Consider the following 25676-nt stretch of genomic DNA (forward strand, 5'->3'; position numbering starts at 1 on the left):
GCTAACACTAAGCCCCTTCTTAGTAATGGACGCTCTCAATCAGACAGCAGCCATTACTAAGGCGGTAATGAAGTATTAAAAAACAGAGACATAAAGAAATTTATTTTATTGAAATGACAACTATTCCGCACAATCCACTTTAACCATTTTATTAAAAAAAAAGAAATAAAGCTTAAATCAGCGAAGTAGTCCAACGATTCTACGACGTAGTCCAAATGGTTCAGCGGAACCTGCAAAACAAAAATTAGCAGTATCAAAAATAAAAATAAAGATGGCTGCCCCCACAGACGTACAAACATATGAATAAATAGCTGCCTTCGGAAACATTAAAATAATTAGAAAAATTAGGCCCATAAAATAAAACATATCAAATAAAAAAAAAATAATTATAACACCTTTCTTTAAAGAGAACCTTTCACCTCCACATACATGTACAGCTGAGTGCAGCATGTAATGGGGAGGGCTACACAAACCCTGGGGCACTTTACATTTTTTTCTTAGCCTCCTTCGTAATTTAGATATCGGTGCTGTAATATTTGGCTCCCGATATTTAAATAACCCCATGAACTGTCAATGGGGAAGTAATTGGCAAGGGGGCGTGTAACATCGGTGTGACACTGTCCAATCAGCTACGGTTAGTGCTACAGCAAGAGCTTGAGAGAGAGAGCGCATGCGCGCAGCTCCGCCACCACTAAGGAACACAAGAGGAGAAGAAGAGTGTGAATTCTTCTTCTTCTGTTCCATGGCATCGGAGCTGTGCGCGCACGCACACTCTCACTCTTTAGCTCTCGGCAGACAAGGACGACGACAAGACTGATCTCTCACCTGAGATCACAGTCTTGTACTTGCCTGCCGAGAGCTGAAGAGTGAGAGCGTGTGCACGCGCACATGCTCTCCTCTCTCCAGCTCTTGCTGTTGACATTGTCCGTAGCGGATTGGGCAGTGTCACAGCGATGTTACACGTCCCCTTGCCAATTACCGCCCCATTGGCAGTTCATGGGGTTATTTAAATATTGGGCGCCAAATATTACAGCACCGATGTCTAAGTAAGAAAAAAATATATAAAGTGCCCCAGAGTTTGTGCAGCCCTGACCATTAAACGCTGCACTCAAATGCAAATCTGTGGGCAGGTGAAAGGTTCTCTTTAAAGTGTAACAACTTTTTTAAAAACTTTTGACATGTCAGAAGTTTTGATCAGTGGGATCCGAACACTGAGACCCCCACTAGTCGCTAAAACGAAGCAGCAGAAGTGCTTGGGTGAGCGGTGTGCCGCTTCAATTCTGTTTGGCTTTCCTTGGAGCAGTGTACGGGCTCAATAGAAAGTCTAGGAGTCCGTCCACCGCTCACTCGGCTGAAAGTCGATCATAAATGAAGCCGCACAGCGCTCACCCGAGCACTTCTGCTGCTTCATTTTAGCGATCGGTGGGGCCCTCAGTGCTCGGTCCCCCACCGATGAAAACTTCTGACATGTCACTATAATATATATTGCGATTGGTGCAAGTTTAAATTACTTTTTATTGAAAATGATTTGCACTTTTTGAGATACAGCTGCTTTGTATCCTGTATACAGAGCAGCTGTATATAGCGCTGAGACCTGAATCCATTAGGTCGCCTATTACCGATCACATCTAAGTTATGAACTTAGATGTGATCGGTAACAGCTCGATCCTGCAGGACTCGCTGACACTGAATTAGTCAGTCCCGCTGACCTGACGGATACACGGTACAGCGCTATATACATTATATAATATATTTATTTTAATTAGCGGGGGCAGGTTTATGGGGAAGGATTAGGGCCTGTTCACATCAGCGTTGGCTTTCCGTTCCGGGGTTCTGTGGGAGGTTTCCGTCGGGTGAACCCCGCAACAGAAAGTCAAACTGAAACCACAGCTTCCGTTTCAGTCACCATTGAAATCAATGGTGACGGAAACATTGCTAATGGTTTCCGTTCGTCACCATTCTGGCAGGTTTCCGTTTTTGTGACGGAATCAATAGCGCAGTCGACTGCGCTAATGGTGACGGAAACGGAAGCTGTGGTTTCAGTTTGACTTTCCGTTGCGGGGTTACCTCCGACGGAACCCCAGAACGGAAAGCCAACGCTGATGTGAACAGGCCCTAAGGCTTCTTTCACACTAGCATTAATATACGTTTACCTCTCTTCCGTCAGAGGAAGAGAGGATCGATACGTTAAACGGAAAGCAACGGTTCCATTAGAATTACCATTGCTTTCAATGGTAATTCTTTTGTATCAGTTGCTTTCCGTTTGTCTCCGTTCGCTAAGTTTCCGTTTTTTTTAAAGGAAACAAAAGTGCAGTCTGCAGAACTTTTATTTCCGTTCAAAAGAATGGAAACCTAGCGAACGGAGACAAACGGAAAGCAACTGATACAAAAGAATTACCATTGAAAGCAATGGTAATTCTAATGGACCCGTTGCTTTCTGTTTAACGTATCGATCCTCTCTTCCTGATGGAAGAGAGGTAAACGTATATTAATGCTATTGTGAACAAAGCCCAATACAAGTAAGATATTAATATTTAAAAAAAAAAACCCAGCTGGGATTTGAACCAGCAACCTCCATATGTAAGGCAGACAAGCTGACCACTAAACTATAGAAGCTGTCATAGTCAATGCCTGTGAAACTGTAGTAATTGAGGGTTTATCAGTCTATCCTGTCTGTCTGTCTGCTGCGTGTGGGTGGTGACTGGTCAGAGACTCACAGTCAGACTGGCGGCCGCTGCTGCCGCATGCAGTGTGCACTGGGAGTGACTGTGAGACTCACCAGTCAGAGCCCCGCTTGTAGCTTTCCCACGCTAATTAAGCACAGGAAAGCTACAAAGCCCTTATACTGCGCTCAGCTTCCTGCCCCTGCCAGGAGTATACTGCAAGGGGGGGGGGGGTCTGGGCATTTTACTGACAGCAGAGGGCTCTATAGGGGGGAATTATCCCCCCACCATAGAGCCCTGACTAGTTACTATACTGAAAGGTTAGGGGGGTCTGAGCATCTGACTGACTGCTCTAAAGGGGGGGGGGCAGAATCCCCCCCTATAGAGCCCTCTGCAGTAAGTCAGACAGTCAGACGCTCAGACACTCCCCCACCCACATTAATCCTTCCATTATAGTGATGTGAGGGCTCTATGGGGTGGATTATTCCAGCCCCATAGAGCCCTTTGCTGTCGGTAAAATGCCCAGACCCCCCCTTTCAGTATACTCACGTCACGGGTCCCAGTCCCAACAAGGCAGGAACTTACCTCGTGCTTCTCGTCGCTTGACCGCTCCTCCTGTAGACTTGCTCCTCTCTGGCTGCATGTGCTGCGTACAGCGTCAGAGAGGAGGAGGAGTGTTTCAGACGTTCGGCACGTCTGCTATGTGCGTCTGCATGGCCCCTCCCCTGGTCCAGTCCGTCCTGGGCTGAAAATGCCGCCCCCCAAGTTTGGGTAGGTGGTGCTGCCTGAGGCTGTCGGCTCACCTGGCCTCATAGCAGGTGCGGCACTGGGTGCTTCCTGTATATAGTTCATTACAATGCATAGCAGAACTGTTAGGGTATGTGCACACACACTAATTACGTCCGTAATTGACGGACGTATTTCGGCCGCAAGTACCGGACCGAACACAGTGTAGGGAGCCGGGCTCCTAGCATCATACTTATGTACGATGCTAGGAGTCCCTGCCTCGCTGCAGGACAACTGTCCCGTACTGAAAACATGATTACAGTACGGGACAGTTGTCCTGCAGCGAGGCAGGGACTCCTTGCATCGTACATAAGTATGATGCTAGGAGCCCGGCTCCCTGCACTGTGTTCGGTCCGGTACTTGCGGCCGAAATACGTCCGTCAATTACGGACGTAATTAGTGTGTGTGCACATACCCTTAGCAAAAACGCAAGCAGTTCAGCAACAAGTTTGGCATTGCGGTCATTAACCGCATGCGGTCTGACATTATGAAGATGCGTTCAACCGCACAAGAAACACATTGTAATATAATGGCAGCAGTCTGTCCATAACAAAAACTATTGCAAAATGACTTGCTGTGGTTTGAAAACGCGACATAAATGCAACTTGGCCGCACCGTGTGGCCTTACCCTAAAACAGTGACTAGCCACACCAAAACCCATAAATGGAGCAGTAGACAATCTCATCTAAACCTGTTGATTTTATGCCTTTTAGGCCGGGTTCCCATGGGTAGAATATGCAGCGTAAAAACCACGCAGCGTATATGACCTGGAACCAGCAGAACCTTCCTTGCGAAAAATCGCACATAGTGGTGCGATTTTTCGAACGGAATATCCACTGCGGAAAAAGCGCTGGGGAGAAAAAATGATCATAATTACCCCCTCCCTTTTCTCTGTCCGTAGTCTGGCCTCCTGTAATGACGTTGCAGGCCATGTGACCCTGCAGCCTGTGATTGCAGCAGTCACATGGGATGCAACATCATCCCAGGAGGCCGGACTGCAGGAAGGAGAGACTTCTGGGTATGATATTATTTTATTTTATATTCGCTGTGACCTATGCTGCAAAAGTCGCAACACTTGCCTTTCTGTTGCAGGTTTTGCATCCCCATGGTATTCAATGGGGAAAACCCGCAACATAAAATCAAAGAAAACGCAGTATAAATTCACATGCTGCGGATCTAAATTCCGCACCGCAGGTCAATTTATTAACGTTTACGCTGTGGGTTTTTTTCCGCAGCATGGGCATGAGATTTTCAAAATCTCATCCCCTTTGCTGCTGCTGTAAATGTTGCAGAATTTCTGCACAGAATACCGTTGCGGAAATTCCACAGCGTTTACGCTACGTAGGAACCAGGGTATAAGAACGCAGCGTAGTACAATAGCAGCAGTGTGGGTGAGATTTAAACAAATCTCATCCACACACAGCGGGAAAAAAAAAGACGAAAAAACTTTCAAATACTGACCTGAGGTGCGCTTTTTTAAACCGCAGCTTGAATTCAATGGGGAGGTAAAACCTGCAACAAAGAGCTATGTATTGTGACTTTTGTAGTGGAAACTCTGCAATTCCACCACAAAAATCGCAACTAAGGAAAAAAAAAGCTATTTTTAATTTGAAATAAATAAAAAAGTTTATACCTACCCCCTGCCGTAGTCATGGCAATGCTTCCCTCTCATCTGAGCACAGCCCGGCCTCCTGGGATGACGTTTCTTCTCACGTGACTGGTCACATGGACTACAGCGTCATTCCAGGAGGCCGGACTATGCTCAGATGAGAGGGGCGCATCGCCAAGACTACGGCCGGGGGACGTACAAACGTATTTATTTATATCTTTTTTATTTCTGAGGAATTTCTGCAGAGGAAATGCCGCCAGAAAAACTGCACCAAATTTGGTGAGGCTTTTCAGATGGAATTCCTTGAGTCTTCCAGGACGGATAAGCTGTGTACTTTTATGCACCATATCCGCTCTGTACACGAATTTCACTACTATGCTTTTTGTCACTATCTGTGGGTATGTGGAACCACTGGGTCGTACCGCCGTAGCGGGATAGCAGCTGGCCAAACAGTGTACCAAGCCAATCTCTATATAGTTCAAGCACAAGGGTATCTGTATCAGTTCAGACAGTAGTAACGACTAGGCTCAAATGGGACCTTGGCAGCAGACACCAGGCGTGGTGTTACACAGCAGGCGTGACCGATGGCACAACACGACTCCAACTTTCTAAGGCACAGGAACAGGATACATGTAGCAGGTACGGGAACACTGGGAACTAGATAACACTAAGGGACCATTTGCAACACGGGTAAACTTAACAACGCTCAGACAATGAGTGAAAGGGCAGAGCCCTTTTATAGTCCAGGGTGATCTTGGGTAAATTGATGATTATTTTCATGTGCGCACGCTGGCCCTTTAAAGGCTGGGCATGAGTGTGCGTGAGCGCACCCTACGGGACACAGCAGAGAGGAGTGGAAGTGCGCGCTGGCGCCTCCTGGGGAGGAGATGCGGGCCAGCGCTCACAGATCCATGGCTGCGGCCGTCGGGGGGTGAGTAATCACGACGGTCCGTGGCCATCGACGCTACACTTTTATTCCTTTGGTCTGTGGGTACACTGTTGACTGCAGAAGACATGGACAAACCTACTGATGGGCCCTCAGAATATTTTCCTGAGATACCCAAGTTCAACACTCGTAGTATAAACGAACTACATTATATACACTTGAAATTAAGATGTGGAATGTATAAGCCACAAGTCATTGGCATGGGCCTTCTTTGGATTAAAATGATAAATAAACTCTAATGTTGTAGGAGTTTTATGAGGGTCGGTACATTTGATGAAAAAAATATATACTATAAAATATACTTACTTTGGCAACACCAGAATTTGCACTATGAAAATGCAGAAGAAAATAAGGCACGCACAGGTCACATAATATTTGAAGGCTGGAAGTGAAGTTGCCCTGTACTGAAGGAAGAAAATCTTTGTTAGCAGGTTTATTAAAAATAAATTGGAAAAACTCAAAAATGATGCTTTATTCAACACTTATGCTACAAAAGCTCCAACTTTACACAGATGAAAGATATTTGTTGCAGACATTTCTGCAATTGAAAATGCTCTACATACACCTGAATGGAGTTTTTTCTTCAGCATGTGCATGGAATTTTATTTTTCAAGTTTTTCAATGTTAGGGCTTATTCAGACGAACGTAAACTACGCGCGTGCAACGCGCGTGATTTTCACGTGCGTTGCCCGTAGCTATATTTGTCAATGGGGCCGTGCAGACATGGCAGCGTTTTTTGCGCAGCGTTGCTCCGTTGCAAAAAACTCACGACATGTCCGTTGATTCTGCGTTTTCAACGCATCACGCACCCATTGAAGTCAATGGGTGCGTGAAAACCACGCATGTCGCACGGAAGCACTTCCGTGCGAACTGCGTGTTTGCGCAACAGCTGTCAAAAGGATGAATGGAAACAGAAAAGCACCACGTGCTTTTCTGTTGCCGAACATCCAAACGGAGTGTCTTTGCGATTAGCGAACCCCGACAACCGAAGCTAAGTTCACCGAGTTCGGCCAAACTCGTTTTGGCCGAACCCGGCAAAAAAAATTCCGGTCCGCGACGCCGGGAGACATTCACTGTGCATGGTGCTGAAAGAGTTAAACTGTTTCAGCACCATGGACAGTGACTTGCGATCCCAAAATACATGAACCTGTAAAAAAAAACGAAGTTCTAACTTACCGATTACTCCTGTCTCCTTCCTGCAGTCCGACCACCCGGGATGACACTTCAGTTCAAGTGACAGCTCCAGCCAATCACAGGCCAAGCACAGGCTGCAGCCAATCACAGGCTGCAGCGGTCACTTGGACTGCCGCGTCATCCAGGGAGGTGGGGCCCGATGTCGAGAGGCGCGTCACCAAGGACGCGTCACCAAGGCAACGGCCGGGAAGTTCTCGGTAAGTACGAACTTTTTCTTTTTTTCACGGCATTCACTGTCGAGGGTGCTGAAAGAGTTAGCTCTTTCAGCACCTAGGACAGTGACGGGCGTCGACTAGACTCATCTCTATGATGGCGCCTGCGCGAAAATCACGCAGCCGCGCATCAGACACGGATGACACACGCAGCTGTCAAATGGTGTTTGCGCGCGCAAAACGCAGCGTTGTTTGCGCGCGCAAAAACGCAACGCTCGTGTGAATCCGGCCTTAGATATCCATTTCTACAGTATATTTATACAGTATATATACACACAGCCATTTCCACAATTAAGTGTATGAAAGACATCATATTGCTTTAATATAATAACAGTGGTGAGCAGGGGTTCCATCCCCCGAGCAGGGGTTACAGGAGATGGAAATATAGTTCAGGGGTTCCCCTATGGTAACAAGGATGGCAATCACTAGCATAAGATAATATAGAAAATGTAGGCAATGCAGCTGAAAAAGGGACAACAACATGGGGTCACCAGTTTAAGTCCTGTTCTCAACTATAGAGCAGTTGATACAAACACGGTGACTCTCCACTGAAATTAATGACCTCCTGTATTCAGTTATTATTTGTGGGAAAACCCATCAGTAAGTGTTTCATTTCCCTGCAGCACCATTACGGCAGAAATCAAACATGACACAGTTTCCATTGAAAAAAATTGGCTGTCTGAGTAATATATGGATATGCCAAGAGTGGGAGACACTTTGATTTACAGTCCCCTCTCTGGCTCGTAGATAAGGGTTCTGAGAGATAGATATGGGTCCTAAGAGAGTTTATGAAAATAAGATTAATCTAAACCATACAACCCATTAAAGAGGCTCTGTCACCAGATTCTGAAATCCCCATCTCCTATTGCATGTGATCGGCGCTGTAATGTAGATAACAGTAAAGTTTGTTTTTTTTTTTAAAACGTTCATTTTTGGCCAAGTTATGAGCTATTTTATATATATGCAAATGAGCTTTGAAATGGACAACAGGGCGTTTTTTTTTTCGTTATGTCCAACTGGGCGTGTATTGTGTTTTTAACTGGGAGTGTTTACGTGTATGACGCTGACCAATCAGTGACCAGTCAGCATCATACACTCCTCTACATTCATTTACACGGCAGCGATGTGCAGCCGCATAAACAGAGATTAACGTTAATCAAGTGTCCTGATAATGAATACACATGACCATCCAGCCTGGACGTCATGTGTATTCATTATCAGGACACTTCTGAATCTTTTCTGTGAGATTTGCAGCAAGGGAAACAAAATCTCGTTTATCTCCGAAATCTCGCGAGATTTTGTTTCCCGTGCTAGAAATCTCAAAGAAAAGAGTCAGAAGTGTCAGGATTCTGAATACACATGACGTCCAGGCTGGATGATCATGTGCATTCATTATCAGGACACTTGATTAACGTTAATCTCTGTTTATGTGGCTGCACATCGCTGCTGTGTAAATCAATGGAGAGGAGTGTATGATGCTGACTGGTTACTGATTGGTCAGCGTCATACACGTAAACACGCCCAGTTAAAAACACAATACACGCCCAGTTGGACATAACGAAAAAAAAAAACGCCCAGTTGTCCATTTCAAACCTCATTTGAATATATATATAAAATAGCTCAAAACTTGGCCAAAAATTAACGTTTTTTTTAAAAAAAAAACGTTACTGTTATCTACATTGCAGCGCCGACCACATGCAATAGGAGATCTGGTGACAGAGCCTCTTTAAATGTTTTAAAAAAATGACCTTATGAAAAAATATTTTTCATATTTAAGCATTTTACAGGAATTTTTTTTTTACTTTGCTTTTTGTAATGTTGATGGTATGCTCACACGGCTTATTTTCAGTCTGATTTTGGAACAGAAAAGCCTCGTATTTACACACGAAAATACACAACGTAAGTCTGCAGTTTCCCATTGATTTCAATGGGAAATACACTGTGCTGTTCACATGAAGAGTATGTTTACACTGCTGAATTAAAAAAAACACCTTGTAAAGAAGAGTCAGCGCGCCTGCACTAGTGGCTGACAGGGGAGATGGAGGAGAGGGGTGGTCACCAGCAGAATGGACTGGGAGAAATCCACGGGGCCGGCCAGGTGCCGGAAGACAGCTGGGACATATACGTACCCGGCGGCGGAAGCAGGAAGAAGTAGCCATTACAGTATTCAAGTAGCAAATAAAGTATTTTTCAAAATACACTACATTGCAGTCAGTACATTTTTAAAACTAAGGAGGCAACCACACACACACACACACACACACACACACACACACACACACACACCTTTTGTACATCTGACACCCCTACTATTCCTCATTACAAAACAAAGGAATCTTCACCCTAAGGGGGGATTCACACGAGCGTGATTTGGCAGCGTGTAGACCGCGTGGTTTTCGCGCGGCACGCAATGCCCTATAGAAGTCTATGGGGCAGTACACACAGTCCGTGTATTTTGCGCAGCGTTTGTTCGCTGCGCAAAATACGCGACAGGTTCAATAACTCTGCGTATTTCACGCATCACGCACCCATTGAAGTCAATGGGTGCGTGAAAACCAGGCAGGTCGCACGGAAGCTCTTCCGTGCGAACTGCGTGTTTGCGCAACAGCTGTCAAAAGGATGAATGGAAACAGAAAAGCACCACGTGCTTTTCTGTTTCCAAGCATCCAAACGGAGTGTCTTTGCGAGGAGCGAACCCCGACAACCGAAGCTAACTTCACCGGGTTCGGCCAAACTCGTTTTGGCCGAACCCGGCAGAAAAAATTCCGGTCCGCGACGTCGGAAGACATTCACTGTGCATGGTGCTGAAAGAGTTAAACTGTTTCAGCACCATGGACAGTGACTTGCGATCCCAAAATACATGAACCTGTAAAAAAAAAACGAAGTTCTAACTTACCGATTACTCCTGTCTCCTTCCTGCAGTCCGACCTCCCGGGATGACACTTCAGTTCAAGTGACAGCTCCAGCCAATCACAGGCCAAGCACAGGCTGCAGCCAATCACAGGCTGCAGCGGTCACTTGGACTGCCGCGTCATCCAGGGAGGTGGGGCCCGATGTCAAGAGAGGCGCGTCACCAAGGACGCGTCACCAAGGACGCGTCACCAAGGCAACGGCCGGGAAGTTCTCGGTAAGTAGGAACTTTATCTTTTTTTTTTACAGGTTTTTCGCTGTTGTGTTCGGCATTCACTGTCGAGGGTGCTGAAAGATTTAGCTCTTTCAGCACCTTGGACAGTGACGGGCGTCGACAAGCCTCATCTCTATGATGCCGGCTGCGCGAAAATCACGCAGCCGCGCATCAGACACGCATGACACACGCAGCTGTCAAATGGTTTTTGCGTTCGCAAAACGCCGCGTTGTTTGCGCGCGCAAAAACGCAACGCTCGTGTGAATCTGCCCTAAAAGGGGTTTTACACTGGGCGATTATCGTGCAGATGAGCGTTCATATAACGCTCGTTGTCGATAATTGCACTGTGTAAACTGGACAGCAATCAGCAGATGAATGAGCAAACGCCCGATCATCTGCTGATCGTATTGTTTTAACCCCTTCCCTCTTTGGCCGCTTTTGACCTTCCTGACAGAGCCTCATTTTTCAAATCTGACATGTTTCAATTTATGTGGTAATAACTCCGGAATGCTTTTACCTATCCAAGCAATTCTGAGATTGTTTTCTCGTGACACATTGGACTTTATGTTACTGGCAAAATTTGCCCGATACATTCAGTATTTAATTGTGAAAAACACCAAAATTTAGCGAAAAATTGAAAAAATTAGAATTTTTCTCAATTTAAATGTATCTGCTTGTAAGACAGGCAGTTATACCACACAAAAATGTTGCTAACTAACATCCCCCATATGTCTACTTTAGATTGGCATCGTTTTTTGAACATCATTTTATTTTTCTAGGACGTTACAAGGCTTAGAACTTTAGCAGCAATTTCTCACATTTTCAAGAAAATGTCAAAATGCTATTTTTACAGTGGCCAGTTCAGTTGTGAAGTGGCTTTGAGGTCCTTAGATATTAGAAACCCCCAATAAGTCACCCCATTTTAAAAACTGCACCCCTCAAAGTATTCAAAACAGCATTTAGAAAGTTTCTTAACCCTTTAGACATTGCGCAGGAATTAAGGCAAAGTAGAGGTGAAATTTACAAAGTTCATTATTTTTTTCCAGAAATTCATTTTGAATCCATTTTTTTTGTACCACAGAATGTTTTACCCAAGAAATGCAACTCAATATTTATTGCCCAGGTTCTGCAGTTTTAGGAAATATCCCACATATGGCCCTAGTGTGCTACTGGACTGAAGCACCGGCCTCAGAAGCAAAGGAGCACCTGGTGGATTTTGGGCCTCCTTTTTATTAGAATATATTTTAGGCACCATGTCAGCTTTGAACAGGTCTAGTGGAACTAAAACAGTGGAAACCCCCCAAAAGTGACCCCATTTGGAAAACTACACCCCTCGAGGAATTTATGTAGGGGTGTAGCAAGCATTTTGACCGGCCAGTTTTTTTGTAAAAATTTTTGGAACTAGGCCATGAAAATTAAAATCTACATTTTTTCAAATAAAATGTAGGTTTAGCTAATTTTTTTTCATTTCCAAAAGAACTAAAGTAGAAAAAGCACCACAACATTTGTAGAGCAATTTCTCCCGATTAAAACAATACCCCACATGTGGTAATAAACGGTTGTTTGGACACACGGCAGGGCTTAGAATGGAAAGTGCGCCATTTGGCTCTTGGAGCTCAAATTTAGCAGGAATGGTTTGCGGAGGCCATGTCGCATTTGCAAAGCCCCTGAGGTGACAAAACAGTGGAAACCCCCAACAAGTGACCCCATTTTGGAAACTATACGCCTTGAGGAAATTATCTATGGGTATAGTGAGCATTTTGACTCCACAGGTTTTTTGCAGAAATTTTTGCAAGTAGGCTGTGAAAATGAAAATCTACATTTTTTCAAATAAAATGTAGGTTTAGCTAATTTTTTTTCATTTCCACAAGGACTAAAGGAGAAAAAGCACCATAAAATTTGTAGAGCAATTTCTCCCGAGTACAACAATACCCCACATGTGGTAATAAATGGCTGTTTGGACACACGGCAGGGCTGAGAAGGGAAAGAGCGCCATTTGGCTTTTGGAACTCAAATTTAGCAGGAATGGTTTGCGGAGGCCATGTCGCATATGCAAAGCTCCTGAGGGGACAAAACAGTGGAAACCCCCAACAAGTAACCCCATTTTGGAAACTACACCCCATGAGGAAATTATCTAGGGGTACAGTGAGCAGTTTGACCCCACAGGTGTTTTACAGAACTTATTGTAAGTAGGCCGTAAAAATGAAAATCTACATTTTTTCAAAGAAAAGGTAGGTTTAGGTATTTTTATTTCATTTCCACAAGGACTGAAGGAGAAAAAGCACCACAACATTTGTAAAGCAACTTCTCCCGAGTAAAACAATACCCCACATGTGGTCACAAACATCTGTTTGGACACACGGAAGGGCTCAGAATGGAAGGAGCACCATTTGGATTTTGTTATGGTTTCTGGGTGTCATGTCATATTTGCTGAGCCCCTGTAGTACTAGTACAGTGGAAACACCCCAAAAGTGTCTCCATTTGGGAAACTGCACCCCCTGAGGAATCATCTAGGGGTATAGTGAAAATTTTGATCCCAAAGGTTTTTTGCTGAATTAATTCGAATTAAGCCATGAAAATGAAAAATAATTTTTTTTCCCAACAAGATGTAGTTTTAGATACACATTTTTCATTTTTACAAGGAATAGAGAAGAAAAAGCACCCCAACATTTGTAAAGTAATTTCTCCCGAGTATGGTAACACCCCATATGTGGTTATAATCAGCTGTTTACATATATGGGAGCATTCAGAAGAAAAGGAGCGGTATTTATCTTTTGGAGCGTAGATTTTGCTGGAATGGTTTGCGGACGCCATGTTGCATTTGCAAAACCCCTGATGTACCAAACAAAAGTGACCCCGTTTTAGAAACTACACCTCTAAAGGCATTTATCAAGGGGTGTAGTGACAATTTAGACTCCACAGGTGTTTTTCAGAAATGAATACGCAGTGGATTGTGCAAAGTGAAAATTGCAATTTCTCCACTGATCTGCCCATTCACCGCACAAGATGTTGTGCCCCTAGAGAATCTTACCCCATAAATTGTTAAGCGGGTTCTCCCGGGTATGGTAATGCCTTACTTGTGGCCATAAATTGCTGTTTGGGTACACTGTAGGGCTAAGAAGGGAAATACCGCCATTTTGAGCATGGATTTTGCTTGGTAATAGTTTGGGGTTTTGCTGGTATTTCCGTTTATAATGTGGTGGCATATGTAATCTGTGCGAAGTATATCAGGGGTATATGTAATCTGTGCGGAGTACATCAGGGCATAATAAGAGGGTATAATAATGGGGTAAATAATGCAATTATTCATAGGTGTGTGTTACGCTGTGAAGCGATCCGTTATGCGCAGGCCGGTGTCACACTGATAAACGGTTTTCTTTCTTATCCCCCTTTTGTAACGCTCTGCACCTTTTGGGGACTTTTTCTCCTTCGTAGTTTGGGAAATATTACTGGGAAAGTTTTGCGCTGGTATAATACGGGCACCCTCGCTTCCAGCGGATGTGCTGTGTCCATTCCCTTTCCTAGTTCCTAAATACTAGGGCCCTGAAACTGAAGGAATGTTCCCCTCCGGCCTGCGCATTGAGATGTTTTTTCATCACCGCATCAACTTTTTTGTTTTTCAGTTGATTGAGCGGTGTGCGGGCTTGTTTTTTGCGAGACGGGATGTAGATTTTATTGGTACCATTTTAGAACACATACGACTTTTTGATCACTTTTTATTTCATTTTTTGGTAAAGGAAATTACCAAAAACAAGCAATTCTGGAATAGTTTTTTATTGTTTTTTTTATCGGCATCCACAGTGTGCCCTAAATTACATGTTAGCTTTATTCTGCGGGTCGATACGATTACGGCGATACCAAATTTATATAATTTTTTTAATGTATTGCGGCTTTTGCACAATAAAATCACTTTTTTTATAAAATCATTTGTTTTCTGTGTCGACATTCTAAGACCCATAACTTTTTTATTTTTGCGTGCACAAAACTGTGTCAGGGATTATTTTTTGCGGGACGGATTGTCATTTTTATTAGTACTATTTTGGAGTAAATGTGACTTTTTGATCATTTTTTATAGCATTTTTTGGAAGGAGATGTGACCTAAAAACAAAGATTCTGGCGCTGTTTTTCATGTTTTTTTTTACCGCGTTCACCGTGCGGGATAAATTACATAATAGTTTTGTAGTTTGGGTCGTTACGGACGCGGCGATACCAATTATGTATAGTTTTTTTTATTTTTACTTTTTTCCCCATAATAAAAGACTTACTATGGGAAAAAAGTCAGTTTATCTTTATTTTTATTTGAAATGTGTGTGTTTTTATTGTTTTACCACATTTTTATTAACTTTTTTTTACTTGTCCCACTAGGGGACATGAGTGCCTGATGCCCCGATCGCTACTCTAATACACTGCACTACATACGTAGTGCAGTGTATTAGCGCTGTCAGTTATTCACTGACAGCAAGCCTATGAGGACACGCCGCAGGCGGGTCCTCATCGGCTCCCGTACAAGGCAGACTCAGACGCCATTTTCTGGCGTCCGATTGCCACAGCAAGCCAGCAATTGAGCGCAGCATCTGAGGGGTTAATCTGCTGGATCGGAGAATAGCTCCCGTCCTGGCAGTTACAAGAGGGTGCCAGCTGTCACCCCGCGGTGATGGTGCCGGCTCTGCTTCTGAGCCCGCACCATCACTGCGCCGTACATATACGGCGCTTTGCGGGAAGCACCTCCCGACAGCGCCGTATATATACGGCGGATGTCGGGAAGGGGTTAAAAACGTCAAATATTATCGTTGTCGGCAGCACATCTCCCTGTGTAAACAGGGAGACGAGCTGTTAACATGATAATAATGTACGGGGACAAGCGATCGGAGTAACGACTGCTCGTCCCCATCAATAGCTCCGCGTGACAGGAGCAAACGAGCGCCGATCAACAATGTCTCGTCGATCAGCGCTCACTGCACGGGCCGACTGTCAGCCAGTGTAAAATGCCCTTAAACCACATTATAATTTCCTAACCATTTAGAACAGAACTCTGGCTTCTGTGGACATTTAGGGTAGGAACACAAATCTAATGCAAAACATGCATGAAAAACTGACAGTTGATCCATTGTTAACCGCCCTTTTTTTCACGTTGTGTGAATATAGCCTTATAGCCCTCTTCACTCTCCCCTCACAGATATCCAGGCTGACGGAGAGAGAAGAAGACTAAGGGTATGTGCACACGATAGCAGGCATTTACGTCTGAAAAGACAGACTGTTTTCAGGAGAAAACAGCTGCCTCGTTTCAGACGTAAATGCTCCTCCTCGCATTTTGCGAGGCTTCTCTGACAGCCGTAAATTTTGAGCTGTGCTTCATTGAGTTCAATGAAGAATGGTTCAAATTACGTCTGAAAGAAGTGTCCTGCACTTCTTTTGCCGAGGCTGTATTTTTACGCGTCAAACGACGACGCGTAAATGACAGGTTGTCTGCACAGTACGTCGGCAAACCCATTCAAATGAATGGGCAGATGTTTGCCGACGTATTGTAGCCCTATTTTCAGACGTAAAACGAGGCATAATACGCCTCGTTTACGTCTGAAAATAGGTCGTGTGAACCCAGCCTAAGGGTATGTTCACAAGACCTATTTTCAGCCATTTTTCGGGCCATAAATGCCCCAAAAAATGGCTAAAAATGCAGGGGCTGAACGCATTCTTACTCATGAGTAAGAACAGTCTTGTTCGAAATCTGTAAACGGTAACACTCCTTACCTGTGTACTCTTTGGATTTTTTTTAGGATGATCAAATAAAGCTCTTATTATATTTTATGGATGTGCTGAGGAATTTCCTTTTTTCCTACATTGTATATCTATTATCCATTTATAGAGAGCATTCTTAAAAGGCTTGATACCACAGGACTTAAGAAGGGTGTATAGTTCTGTAAGTGGTGTATCGTCCTTGACTGCGGACCGCCGGGATTACTCACAACCCATGGATCCTGGGGAGGAGATGCAGGCCTGCACTCGCTTCCTCTCCGGTCCACTGTGTCCAGTAGGGTGCGCGCGCACGCTTGTGCCTGGCCTTAAAGGGCCAGCACGCGCACATGGGAATTATCATTAATTCACCCATGATCACCCTGGACTATAAGAAGGGCCCTGCCCCTTTGCTCATTGCCTGAGCATTGTTGTGTTTTCCTATGTTAGTCTTGCAAATGGTCCCTTAGTGTTATCCTGTTCCCCTTGTTCCTGTGCCCTGCTACCTGTGCCCTGTATCCCGTGCTATTTGTTCCTGTGCCTTAAACCTGCTGGAGTCGTGTTGTGCCACCAGTTCCGGCTGCTGTGTTACACCACGCCTGGTGTCTGCTGTCAAGGTCCCATCTTTGCCTAGCCGTTGCTGTCTAAACCACTACAGGTATCCTTGTGCTTGGACTATTTATATATTGACTTGGCACTCTATTGGGCAGCTGCTATCCGCTACAGCGGTATGGCCCAGTGAGTCCACATACCCACAGATTGTGACAGTACACTCAGGCCATGGACCCCGCTGGTCAACCCAATACCATGACGACGTCACAAGCCATGCAGGCAGACCTGCGAGACCTTTGGTCTAGACAAGACCAACTTCTCCTGGCTGTGAACTCCATTACACAGCAACTGGATGCGCAAGCTGCAGCCATCAAGGCACCTGTTCCTGTTCCTTCTATTACACCTTCTGGCAGTACTAGTACCAACTCTGATTCTCACTGCCACTACCTTCTCGCTTCAACAGAGACGCGAGTCATATTCTGAACCAGTGCCAGATCCACTTCAGCCTACATGACAAATAAGTTCCGTCTGATGGCGCAAGGATCGCTTTCATCATCTCGCTCCTTACTGGCAAGGCCCTAGCATGGGCGAATCCTATCTGGGAACGTCCGGTACCAGAGGCCCGTGACTTCCAGTGTTTTCTATGGACTTTCTGCTCGGTATTTGAGGAACCTGGGCGAATCCCATCTGCTGCTGCATCTCTGCTGATCCTTCAAGAGGGATACACCTCCGTAAGCAAGTATGCCATTCAGTCTCGCACCCTGGCGGCATAGCTGTCCTGGAACAACGAGGCCTTGGTGGCTACATTCTGGCAGGGACTGTCTTCTGAGATTAAAGACGAGCTTGCCGCTCGTGATCTGCTACCGACCCTGGATGACCTCATTCTTCTTGCCATCCGGATTGATATGAGGATCCGGGAGCGATCCCAAGAGGTTCGTTGGCTCCTACGTTCCAGCAATTCCTGTTGCCCTCACCAGTTGTTCCACCAGAGGAGCCTAAGCAGGTGGACCGGCTCAAATTATCCGTCCAGGAGAAACAACGCAGACGCACTTCGGGACTTTGTCTATATTGTGGCCTCGGAGGCCATGTTGTGTGTTTTGAGCCAAAAAACTCCAAATGCCTAGGATTGGTTGGAGAGACAACCCTAGGCCATACAGTGCTGAATAAAAAACTATCTTCAAAGCTATCCATCTCCGTGACCATAGTGTCCGGCGAAAAGACGCACCAGGTCTCTGCCTATCTGGACTCTGGATTCGCAGCTAGCTTCATCCAAAAAGACCTAGTGTATCTTCTCCAGTTGCTCACAATCTCCCTCTGGAGACGTCTTTGGCTGTTGCCTCAGTGAATGGACTGCCTCTGCCCCATCCAATTGTATCTGAGACCAAACTACTGAAGCTCCAAGTTGAAGCCCTTCATTCGGAGCTAATTTCATTTCTTGTGCTGCCCAAAGCCGTCAACCCTGTGCTGCTGGGCATGACTTGGCTTCGACTACATGCCCCAGTCCTGGACTGGAATTCCGGAGAGGTTCTCCAAAGGGGCTCCAAGTGTCTCAATCGCTGTCTGTTGCAGATCCATCCAGCCCAGCCTCCTCTGCCTCAGTCAATGGCAGGATTACCTCCTCATTACTCTCAGCAAAAAGGAGGCTGAGACGCTACCCCAACACCGGGCTTATGACTGCCTTATTAAACTGGTTCCTAATGCATCCCCTCCTCGTGGACGGGTATACCCTCTCTCCTTGCCAGAGACTCAGTCCCGGGCCGGGGCTGGGTTCTTCTTTGTCAAGAAGAAATACGGAACTCTTCGGCCTTGCATCCACTACCGGGGCCTCAATCAAATCACGGTCAAGAACAAATATCCGTTGCCACAAATTTCCGAACTATTTGACCGCATAAGAGGAGCCAAGATTTTCTCTAAACTAGACCTGTGTGGGGCTTACAACTTGATCGGGATCCGCCGGGGTGCCGAATGGAAGACGGCATTCAACACCCGAGACGGGCACTATGAACACCTGGTAATGCCCTTTTATCTGTGTAACGCTCCCCGCGGTCTTCCAAGAGTTCGTCAATGACATCTTCCGAGATCTACTCTGTGTCTGTGTCGTCGTCTATCTCAATGCCATTTTGATTTTTTTCTCCAGATCCTACGACTCATCGGAGACATGTCTGTCAAGTTCTGCTGAGAATAAGGGAGAATCGCCTGTATGCCAAGCTAGAGAAGTGCGTGTTTGAGAAGAATTCTCTACCCTTCCTGGGCTTCATCATCTCGGATCAAGGCCTCAAGATGGATACTGAGAAGGTAAAGTCTGTCCTGGAATGGCTACGTCCTCAAGGCTTGAGGTCCATACAGCGTTTTTTGGGATTCGCCAACTTCTACAGGCAGTTTATCCCAAACTTCTCTTCACTAACTGTCCCATGTCTACCCTCACCAAAAAAGGTATGAACACCAAGGTGTGGACTCCAGAGGCACAATCTGCAATTAATAGCCTTAAGAGTGCCTTCACGTCAGCCTCAACCCCCCCATCATTCCAATGTATCTCGAGAGTTTTTGTTGGAGGTGGACAACTCCTCTGTTGGTGCAGGTGCACTTCTATTCCAGAGAGGTTCCAAAGGGAAGGCAGTGGTATGTGGCTATTATTCTAGACTTTTTTCTCCCGCAGAGCGCAATTACTCTATTGGGGATCTGGAGTTACTGGCCATCAAATTGGTTCTGGAGGAGTGGAGACATCTACTAGGGGCGCAGCTCACTTCATCCTGATATACACCGTGTTCCAAATTATTATGCACATTGGATTTAAGTGTCATAAATATTTAATTATTCGTTTTTCAATTAAACTCATGGATGGTATTGTGTCTTAGGGCTCTTTGGATCATTGTAATCAATCTCAGACACCTGTGATAATTAGTTTGCCAAGTGTGCCCAATCAAAGGAAAACTACTTAAAAGGACATTCCACATTATTAAGCAGGCCACAGGTTTCAAGCAAAATGGGAAAGAAAAAGGATCTCTCTGATGCCGAAAAGCGTGAAATAGTGCAATACCTTGGACAAGATGAAAACATTGGATATTTCAAGAAAACTTAAGCGTGATCATCGTACTGTGAAAAGATTTGTGGCTGATTCAGAGAACAGACGGGTTCGTTCAGATAAAGGCATAATGAGGAAGGTTTCTGCAATACAAATTAATAGGATTAGGAGAGCAGCTGCTAAAATGCCATTGCAAAGCAGCAAACAGGTATTTGAAGCCACTGGTGCCTCTGGAGTCCCGCAAACCTCAAGGTGTAGGATCTTCCAGAGGTTTGCAAGTGTGCATAAAGCTATTATTCGGCCACCCCTAAACAATGCTCACAAGCAAAAGCGGTTGCAGTGGGCTCAGAAATACATGAAGACTAATTTTCAAACCGTGTTGTTTACTGATGAGTGCCGCGCAACCCAGGATGGTCCAGATGGATGGAGTAGTGGATGGTTGGTGAATGGCCACCATGTCCCAACAAGGCTGCGACGTCAGCAAGGAGGTGGCGGAGTCATGTTTTGGGCTGGACTCATGGGGAGAGAGCTGGTAGGCCCCTTTAGGGTCCCTGACGGTGTGAAAATTACCTCTGCAAAGTACGTAGAGTTTATGACTCCCCACTTTCTTCCGTGGTACAAAAAGAAGAACCTTGCCTTCCGTAGAAAAATTATCTTCATGCATGACAATGCACCATTTCATGCTGCAAAGAATATCTCTGTGTCAATGGCTGCTATGGGCATAAAAGGAGAGAAACTCATGGTGTGTCCCCCATGTTCCCCTGACCTCAACCCTATTGAGAACCTTTGGAGCATCCTAAAGCAAAATATCTATGAGTGTGGGAGGCAGTTCACATTAAAACAGAAGCACTGGGGAGGTTATTCTGACCTCCTGCAAAGATATTCAAGCAGAAACTGTCCAAATACTCACAAATTCAATGGATGCAAGAATTGTGAAGGTGATATCAAAGAAGGGGTCCTATGTTAACATGTAACTTGGGCTGTTAAGTTTTTTTGGATTGAAAGAGCTTTTGATTTCTGTAAATATGACCTCCTGATGCTGCAAATTCTACAAATGACCATTTTAGTTCTCTTTACAACCTTTAAAATGTTTTGGTCTCTGTTGTGCATAATAATTTGAAACAGTGCATTTTGAGTTTTTTACTTCTAAAAAAAAATCTGTTATCATTAGGAGATTTGTTCAATAAAATTTGCATTATACTCCAACGGTTGATGGCTTGAAGATTATACTGACTGTCATTTGCATCGACTATTTAGGAAAATCAGCGAAAAATAACATTTGTATAATAATTTGGAATGCGGTGTATAAGGACCACAAGAACCTCACCTATCTCCAGTCAGCCCAACGGCTGAACCCCCGTCAAGCCAGGTGGCCGCTGTTCTTTGCCCGGTTCCAGTTTGTGCTCCACTACATCATGCTGACAAAAATGTGAGGGCCGATGCCTTGTCCAGGTCATTCGAAACAGAGGAAAAGTGAAGTTTCCGCAAAGTATCATTGATCCGTCCTATATTATTTCTGTTAATCCTCTGCAAATTAGAGACAGGAGAAGAATTCTCCGCTGGGGACACAGCTCTAAACTGGCTGGGCACACTGGTGTTCCTAAGACCCGAGACCTGATTACTCATCATTTCTGGTGGCCCACGCTACCCAAAGATGTTGTGGACTTTGTCTCTTTCTGCACGGTGTGGGCTTCTAACAAGGTTGCTCACTCCAAGCCTGCCGGCCTGCTCCAACCTCTGTTTGTACCCAATGTCCCCTGGCAGCACATTGAGATGGACTTTGTCACAGACCTTGCCCCCTCAGCAGGATGCAACACTATCTGGGTGGTGGTGGACAAGTTTTCGAAGATGGCACATTTTATCCCGCTGACCGGCCTACCTTCTGCTGCCCGACTGGCGTGTTTCTTCATTCAACACATCTTCCGCTTGCATGGCTTGCCCCTTCACATCGGTTCAATTTACCTCAAAATTCTGGAGAACCCTCTGTAAACTCCTGGATGTGAGATTGGACTTTTTCTCAGCCTATCACCCCCAGTCCAATGGGCAAGTCGAGAGGATTAACCAGATCATGAAGAATTATCTCCGCCACTTCATCTCCTTGCAGCATGATAACCGGGTACAGCTTCTTCCATGGGCCGAGTTCTCGTATAACAACCACACAAGTGAGTCCACCACTTCCACACAATTCTACATTGTGTACAGTCAACATCCTAGAGTCCCTCTTCCTGAGTAGGCTACTTCTCAGGTAGCTGCTGAAGACTGCATTTGGGGACTTTTTCAAATCTGGCAACAGACCTGCTCCACTATTTTGCTAGCAGTCGATCACATGAATCTAAAAGCAGATGTAAAAAGAAAAGATCCACCTCAGTATCTTCCAGGTACCAAAGTCTGGCTGTCCTCACGGAACATTAGTTTAAAGGTGCCTTCATACAAGTATGCTCCCAGGTTCGTCTGACCTTTTGTGATTTTACAACAGATATACCCTGTCTCCTATAAGCTTCGGCTGCCTCCTACCCTCAGAATCCCCAACTCATTTCATGTGTCCCTCCTGAAACCAGTGGTCCTGAACCGCTACTGCAAGACTCCTGGTTCCGCAGTTGCTCCCAGCGGTTCATCTGATGTGTTTGAGGGGAGGGAGATGCTGGATAGCAAGAGGGTAGGAGGAAGGACTTTCTATTTGGTGGACTGGAGAGGGTTTGGTCCTGAGGAGAGGTCCTGAAAGCCGGAAGAGTACGTCAGTGTTCCTGCCCTAATTAAGAAGTTCCTCTCTCGCTCTGGCCCCAAGAAGATGGGGCGTAGGAGGGGGGATACAGTAGCGTCCATGGCCGCGGATCTTTGGGATTACTTACCCCCAGGAGACCCCAGCACTCACTTCCGCTCCGGTCCGCTGTGTACTGTAGGGTACACGCGCACGCTCGTGCCTGGCCTTAAAGTATCATCTGCCTCATCTAGTGTCATCCGCCACGTCCAGTGTCATTCACCATGTCCAGTGTCATCTGCCACATCCAGTGTTATCCGCCACGTCTGGTGCAACCTGCTGCGCCCACCTCCATCCGTGCTGAAGCCTCCGGACTATTTCAGGTACCCTTGTGCTACGAGCTGGTATAGACTCTTGCATAGACTGTGACTAGACCAGCTGCCTCTCCGCTATGGCGGAGTGGCCTAGTGGGTCCACATACCCTGTGATCGTGACAAGATGCCCAGTAGCTCATCCCACAATGCTCATACAGGTGTGGAAAATGCGGATTAAGCCATATGGGAATTCAGTTAAAAAATTTAATTAGGCCAGGACTTCCTTCCAGTTTAGTGCAGGAAGTTTTCCAGGCAGCCATTACAACTCTATTAGGTAGTGTAATAGCATCCTTGGGGGATTTATACCAAAACAATGCATTTGTGAGGCCCTTATAGGACCCACAAATTGCCCCATGTAGAGCAGTTACCAGAACATCTTGGTATTGGAATTGCAAAAAATAGGGAAGTGGAACCGGGAGACAGGAGGAAAGTGGGACAGCGCCTTCTAGTCGGAACAATGCAGATATAGCCCAGATTATCCTTAGCTCTAAAAAGGAGCCGAACTGTTCAACTAATTCAAGGAGAGTAGCCAAGGAATAACCATTATCATCAGCCAAGTAAACCAATGTGTCATCTGCATACAAGAAGACTTTTTCATATCTGGGGATTTCCTTAAAAAAGGGCGACTGCCTAATTGCGGCTGCCAGGGAATCAATTACAATTGCAAATAATATGAGGAATAAAGGACAGCCCTGTCATATGCCACATTGTATGGGAAATGAGGTTGGTTTAAACTGTAGCTCTGGGCCAGAATATAATATTTGTACCACAGCAAGGAAATTAGCACCAATGTTGACCCTGCGGAGGGCCTCTTATAGATAGGACCATTCAATGTAGTCGGAATCTTGACATGTGTCTAGTAAGAGTACAAAGCCAGGTTCAGATTTCCATTTAGCAGCATCAATATTAAGAAACAGTCTTATAAAATGTTATCTTTGACTTTCCCAGACATGAAGCCTGTGTGGTCCTGGTGTATCAATCGAAAAAAAAATTAATATCAGTATTGAGAAGCAAAATGGGGTTAGGAGTCTGGCAGACAGAGGTCCTTCTTTGGCTTAAATAGGACTATCGCTAAAGTCTCACACATTAAAGGAGGGGGAGAATTGATTTCCTCACAGATCTTCAGGGGTAAAGGGTTGATGATATCGGCCTGTAGTTTGTACCAGTCATTATTTAGAATATCCATATCAGGAGTTTTCCCTTTATAGAGAGACACAAGAGCCTCTGCTACTTCAGATAGCGACAACAGGGGACTGTTCATCAGTCAATCTGAGAGACATCATTGAAAAAAGCAGAGGAATCCGGACCACTTGGGCTCAATTTAGAATGGTCATAGTCAGAGTAATTGTTCTGAAATACCAAGTTTATATCCAATGGATTAGTAAGAGTAGAACCAATTACAGTTTTTAAATTGGGAATAGAAGCGCATGGTTTTTCAGAGTGAGCAAAATATGCATGGAGTTGTTCATTCTTATCACCTATAGCACATATTGCTTCATCCCTAGAGATGAGCTTTTTCGTAGTTTTTTCCTCTTTAACCAAAGCGGATGCTCTCTCTGAAAGTGTAACCTATATTTTGGTGGGAGGGGATGTCAACAAATACGTTCCTCTTGCAAGTCCTCCTCTCATTGATGCAAATCTTGCCTATAAAAAGAAATTCCAATGATAAAAACACACTTAATGGTGGCTTTGTACACTTCCCACTTAACGAGAGAGTCAGCATGTGTAGAGTTAAAGTCCCAGTACTCATCATTTAAGATTTAACCGTTTTCTCTACAGTTGGGACCTGCAATCTTTAGATTGGGGAAGTGGGTTTACTTGAATAGTGTCCAAGAAGGCAAAATGGTCTGAAATGCCACGGGGAGTATAATATATTTTCTTAATAGCTAGGAGGAGGTCTTGTGAGGCCGGATTCAAAAATATACAAGAAAGGGTTTTATGGGAGGCTGAGTAGCAGGAAAACACACAATCTGAGGGGTATTTCCAAAGTTAAAGAGGCTCTGTCACCAGATTTTGCAACCCCTATCTCCTATTGCAGCAGATCGGCGCTGCAATGTAGATAAGAGTAAAGTTTTTTGTTTTTTTTAAAAGCGAGCATTTTTGGCCAAGTTATGACCATTTTTATATTTATGTAAATGAGGCTTTCTAAAGTACAACTGGGCGTGTTTAAAGTTAAAGTACAACTGGGCGTGTTTAAAGTTAAAGTACAACTGGGCATGTATTGTGTTCGTTACATCTGGGCGTTTCTACTTCTTTTACTAGCTGGGTGTTGTGAATGGAAGTATCATCCACTTCTCTTCACAACGCCCAGCTTCTGGCAGTGCAGACACACAGCGTGTTCTCGAGAGATCACGCTGTGACGTCACTCACTTCCTGCCCCAGGTCCTGCATCGTGTCGGACGAGCGAGGACACATCGGCACCAGAGGCTACAGCTGATTCTGCAGCAGCATCGGCGTTTGCAGGTAAGTCGATGTAGCTACTGTGCTGATGCTGTGTCCTCGCTCGTCCGACACGATGCAGGACCTGGGGCAGGAAGTGAGTGACGTCACAGCGTGATCTCTCGAGAACACGCTGTGTCTGTGCACTGCCAGAAGCTGGGTGTTAACGAAGAGAAGTGGATGATGCTGATTCGTCAGCATCATACACTCCCATTCACAACGCCCAGCTAGTAAAAGAAGTAAAAACGCCCAGATGTACGCACATAATACTCGCCCAGTTGTACTTTTACTTTAAACACGCCCAGTTGTACTTTAGAAAGCCTCATT

General features: G+C 45.1%; 1 protein-coding gene across 1 annotated transcript in view; it reads right to left on the minus strand.

Annotated features, from left to right (window-relative positions):
- ADCY2 (adenylate cyclase 2) overlaps positions 1–25676 on the minus strand; it is an 831331-nt gene that overhangs the window by 250530 nt on the left and 555125 nt on the right. The window contains exon 14 of the mRNA XM_075826916.1: positions 6311–6408. Within this exon, the coding sequence (XP_075683031.1) occupies positions 6311–6408 (98 nt within the window). The remainder of the gene's footprint in view (positions 1–6310; positions 6409–25676) is intronic.

Source organism: Rhinoderma darwinii, chromosome 5, assembly GCF_050947455.1.
Source record: "Rhinoderma darwinii isolate aRhiDar2 chromosome 5, aRhiDar2.hap1, whole genome shotgun sequence".
NCBI lineage: Eukaryota > Metazoa > Chordata > Amphibia > Anura > Rhinodermatidae > Rhinoderma > Rhinoderma darwinii.